At 38.6% G+C, this 5,478-nt stretch overlaps 1 protein-coding gene across 1 annotated transcript in view; it reads right to left on the bottom strand.

Annotated features, from left to right (window-relative positions):
- cnpy1 (canopy FGF signaling regulator 1) overlaps positions 1-4,959 on the bottom strand; it is a 36,537-nt gene extending 31,578 nt beyond the window's left edge. The window contains exons 1-3 of the mRNA XM_007543175.2: positions 4,718-4,959; positions 2,144-2,246; positions 328-443 (exon numbers count right to left, since the gene is read on the bottom strand). Of these exons, the coding sequence (XP_007543237.1) occupies positions 328-443; positions 2,144-2,237 (210 nt within the window). The 5' untranslated portion in view covers positions 2,238-2,246; positions 4,718-4,959. The remainder of the gene's footprint in view (positions 1-327; positions 444-2,143; positions 2,247-4,717) is intronic.
- Between the last annotated feature and the right edge of the window lie 519 nt (positions 4,960-5,478).

Below are 5,478 nucleotides of genomic sequence, written 5' to 3'. Positions count from 1 at the left end.
TGGATGGATGGATGGATGGATGGATGGATTTCTTGAGTTCTCAACCACCCAAATAAAATGTACTTTCAGAAATATTTTGCCTTTTGAAATTCTGTGTATAAATAGCAGTCTTGATCTCAATATTTCAGGATCCTAAACACTGACACGTTTAGAAGCTCTCAAGAACATCAACTGCAGGATAAAATATAATTTTAGCCTCATGTCCAGTTATGGTCAGGACCTTCAGCAAAGCCTTGAGAGCAGTGAAATGTGTTAAATGTGTATGAAAAGTCAGATTCCAGTTACAACAAAGAGGTTTAAATGTACAGTATTCAACTAATGCTCTACCTTTTTGTCTGTCATGGTCCCATCAGGGTTGAGTCTAAAGCTCCCTACATTAATGGTCATCTTTGGGTCCACCTGACTGATTGAGTAGTTCAGCTCATCCACAATCGCCTTACAAGCTGGGGGGGAAAAACAAAGAAAAAAAACAGGAAGACAGAATTACAGTTTGAGCTAATGGCAATTAACATGAAAAAAATAATCTCTCTTATTCGGACCAATATCTTGTTTTAAATTTCTAAGAATATTTTATGCAGAGCTAGGTCATGATTTTATTAATTATAAAAGACTGCTGGTGAGAGAATCTGCCATTTGATCCAGGTGTGTTGGAGAATCACACCTGGAAACAGGGCTGCCCAAGTGCAGTCCTTGAGAGTTACCTTTCTGGAACTTTTAGATGCATCCCAATGCACATCAATCAAAGAAAGCAATTCAAGGACTGGACTTGGGCAGCCTTGATCTAAAAGTTACAGGAAGGACAACCGTTTTTTAAGACTGGGCATCACTGTTGTAGAAGATCTATATACAACAGAAATGCAGTGACCTGCACTAGAGTCCAGGCCCCCAGTGCAGGTACCCTGCATCTTTTAGATGTGTCTTTTGGCCCAACACACCTAATTCAGAGGTGATTCAGTGGCTGAATCACCACATCAGTATTAGCCCTGCTAATATACGGATTATTTGATTGAGATGTTTTGTATCAGAGACGCATCTAAATTTGCAGGACACCAGTCCCCAAGATGTGGAGTTGCAGACCCCTGATCTACATCTTTCTACAAACACCAAAAGATCTAAACTTCCTCAAGAACTACAGCCTGCTTTGTCACATTTTGTAAGACAGCTTCACTGTTGGATCTCCAGTTCAAGTGAACACTGAAGTATTTACAAAGATTGTTAAAGTTTGCGGTGTGATGGTTGGACTACAACAGCTTTTGTGGCATCAGAATCACGTCATCACAGTTTTGGAGTGAACGGTAAGAATGAGAGAGACAGAGAGAATGAGAGCGAGAGATAAAGAGAGCGCGAGAGATTCCTCGGATAATCGTAAAAATATTCTATAGAGTACTCGATTACTAAAATATTCTTTTACAACAGCCCTAGTAACAAGTCTTCCACAGTGATTGAAACTTTTCCGGGGTGAGAAAAGATGGAAGATGTGATTTAGAATCCCACATAGCTGTTTTATACAGGCCTTTTGGACTGGCTGACATAATGTGGAACTGTACTGTGGCTTTGTTCCTGTTCCCTGAGCTGCCTCTTCCTCTGACCTCTGGAGACAGAAAAGTGGGACGGGGAGAAAATGGGAGCACCAGCATCGCATGATTTTGTTAAATAATGTGACAAAGCCGAAGGAGCATCCATGACAAAGGTAGATGAAATATTTCAGGTGTGACAGAAAAGGCTGGTGGGCGATCTGTTTGGGGATATTGGACACTTATGCTTGAAACCTATGACCACACATCTCTTTCAATCTTCTGCTGGAGCATAATCTCCAGCTTCTTCCTTTAGGCCTAATTGCTGTCTCTAATCTTGACTATAGGAAGCTGTTGTATACTCCTTAATAATTCAATGCAACCTTCCCTCAAGGCTGTTTTTAAAAAGTTTTTTTTCAAATTACTGACAATCCAGAGTTTGATTCTTGGAAAATAACTTACTGTATTGTTGGAAATTGTGTTGTTTACACAAAACTTCAGTCAGTCACACACTCAGTCATAACCTCCTACCTCTTTGATGCCAATACCTGATGCAGGATTTAATTGCCAACATGTTAAATCTCACAGAAAGTAGTGGGGGAGGGGAGCATTGCGTTATTGCTTCTTACCGGAACAGTAGAGGACTTTGTCCCTCTTGCTTTGGCTGCAGCTGATGAAGGTCAACAGCACCATCACATACATATGAAATATCCATGATGCCATAGTGATGCCCTGGCAATAAAAAACATGATTAGAGAAAAGGGCCTGGAGCTTCATAATGATTGCAAAGATGCTGGTCTTAGTTTGTGACCATTGAATTAGTAAAGCAGATTTCGTAAATGTTAAGTTTTTATCATTCCCTAACATTGATTTAGATCAGAGGTCTCATTCTCGCAGCCCGCAGGACGATGTCTCGTGGCCCCCACCGTGATATAAAAGTATAACATTAGTGCGGCCCACAGGGTGAGCGAACCTCTGAAGGAAGTTCCTCGTCATGGCTGACATTCGGTGCTAGGCTAAGCTACACTGACATCATCCACACTACGCTTGTAACAATAATGTGGCGGATGATGGAACAGTTCGGTACCAGTTGCCTTTTTTTGCAGTCGCCATTCCAGTACTTTCTACCATTAACAAATCTCACGATCAAATGTAGAGAAAGACAACTGCTACCGGGCTGCTCGTCATCCGCCGCGCTGTTGTGACATGTAGAAGCGGTAATGAAAAGAAATTTGAAAGGCTACTAAATGTAATAATTATTATGGGCAAGTTTTTCATTCACAAATGTCGTTTTCTTAAAGCCAAACCATCTTTCCCCACTTTTCACAAGGAACTCTGCCACCTCTTATCTCAAAAATTCATGGAAAAACATCAAGATGCAGAATTGTATATGATAAACAATCTGAAACTGTTGGAAAACCCCTAATGGCTTTTTTTTCTGTTTGTTTTTGTTTTTTTGTTTTTGTTTGTTTTGCTTTGCTCTTTCACTTCTTCTGTATTTATGGAAGCAGCCTGGGTCGGCTTCTTCAGGTTCTTCAGATTTGTATACATCTGATGCCGAAACCATGTTTGTTCTATATGATGATGATGATAATTTTAAAAAGTAGAAGCGGTAATGACGTCACGCGTCGAGACGTTTGCTAGCTGGCTAAAGACTTCTATAAAACGTAGAACAAGAGCGACGCCAAGTAGAATAAACTTAAGAGTGCGTTCACACTGCAGCCTAAAGTGACCCGATTCCAATTTTTATTTTTATAGGTAATGCAACCTGGATCTGATCTTTTCATGACAGTCTGAACAGCACAGGTCGGATTATTTTCGAATGCGACCCATTTCCGATATGTATCCAATTCAAATGCGACCTAACGTCCAGGCCGCTTTCAACTGAACTGTACGTCACTGATACTCAACAAATTCTGCGTCCTGATACGCGCAAGTGGGAAGAACAACAAGTATCACGGACTATAATGAGGATTAAGTTGTTAATATGGACAACAACTTCAAATATGCAAGCTAAGCTCCACCGTTAGCCTCCATGTTTACTTCTGATATTTTATTTTATTTCTAAAATAAAATATCATTTTATTTTAGATACATCTTTACAATAAAAAATAATTAAATAAAAAGACGCATAGAAATATTTTTTTATATATTATTAATCTGCTCAACCATGTATCAATCCGATTCAAAAATACTTTTTAAAAAATGTCCTTGTTCATGTAACTATGATAGCTGTTTGAATACAGTTTCCAGCAAAAAATGTGAAAATCTGTTTAATATTTAATGAGCTATTATTAATTAAATTCACTGATATTTCGTTGATGTGCTGATACTTCTCAGTCAATCATTGTGCCATACCAGTGACTGTTTTTGAACTAAATCTAACCGTAAACTATTTAAATAGATTAATAAGCCAGCAAAAAAAAAAAAAAAAAAAAAATGCTGCTGCTAGTCTGAAGGAGTTGAGTGTGTTGATTTATCTTTCACCCAATACCTTGGTGGCCGTTTTTATAACATGTGACTGGTATAAACATAATAGTGTTTATGTGGAAAGGTAAAGACATGAACCTAAACATCAAACAACATCCGCAGATCTGTTGAATATGCGAGATCACAGACTATTGATTAAATTATATGGAGTAAAATTTTATTAATGAAGAAAAGGACAGATTATTTATCTCAAAAAGTTATCTTTGGGGAAAACAATAGTTTCCTCAGGGAAGTAAACTCCTCCCGCTCCGCTTCGTCATGCTTCTTCCCGGATTATCGCCCGGCTGATTGGTAAGGAATGCGCCTCTTGACTCAGGTGTTTCCTTGGACTCACTTATAGACTTCATCTTTTTTATTATTTCCGCACTCTGCACTGTAACAGTTGTTGTTTTGTTTGTTTGTTTGTTTTTGGCAAATAAACGCTAAATTATTCTTACATGTTCATTCTGTAAATTTCTCTTTTTTTTGAGACTGGTACAGGTTTTAAGCTGCGAACTTTAGCTGAAGTGAACTAAAAATGAGATCCCTTGTGGTGAAATCGGGTTGCTTCAAAAGCATAGCATAAGCCGAACTCTAGGCTGCTTTAACTCAAACTGTAAAATATTGTACTATTGTGTGGCAGGTGGAAGAAGCGTTGCTGATACAGAATATCCATCTAAATGACCTGGTTTCTTTGCGGAGCTCGGCGCAGTATTAGATATGGCTGCTCTTACCTGACCAGAGAACCAACCAGCAGCTTCCAGCGGATGGGCTGTAACTCCGACTCACAACACAAACGGTCCCAGTTTCAGTTTCTACTGTCAGCCTTCCTGTACATGCTTCCATGAACTTAAGCTACACGTTAGCCTCTGGAGAACTCACACTAGCATAAAGCGTTTAATGTTCTGGTGATGTATTTCAAAGTAAAGTTTCTCTATCCTAAATCATCTCTTTCGGGCATGACACTACATATTCTTCACGCATACACAAGAGAACAACACTAGTTACTTGTAAAGATTTGCATTACAGTTCTCCAATGAGATGTATTTTCTTTTTAAATGCGAGGTGGGCTTTTATTTTGACCTCACTTCCGTTCTCATTTCACCGCGTTTATTCCAATTGACTTGTGGCATTTACGTACGTGCCACACTGTAGAGAAGCCACGTTCATCCGAGCATCCAATCATATTTCAAAGTTTGATCATACACCTTCAGACTCATAGTATGTTTGGATTTACTTAAATGAGACATGCTTATCTATTTTCATAATTTATTTCAGGATCTGTTTTTCTTTTTCCCAATAAACAAGAACAGTACCAAAGCTTTCAATATCTTTAGTGCTACTTTTGCAGATCATTTTGTTCATAATATTTGGTGCTTTGCTACTTACATTTTTTTCTGTAGGGCTTTATTTTGGAAAGTGTTGAATTTCCATACCCTGACTTATAAAAAAAGAGTTTAAGTTTTATCAGATGACAGTCCTCAAGTGTATGGAA

This window comes from Poecilia formosa, unplaced genomic scaffold (assembly GCF_000485575.1).
Source record: "Poecilia formosa unplaced genomic scaffold, Poecilia_formosa-5.1.2 Scaffold779, whole genome shotgun sequence".
Taxonomy (NCBI): Eukaryota; Metazoa; Chordata; class Actinopteri; order Cyprinodontiformes; family Poeciliidae; genus Poecilia; species Poecilia formosa.
Note: the sequence above shows the minus strand (reverse complement) of the source record. Positions and strands in the feature narration are given on the sequence as shown.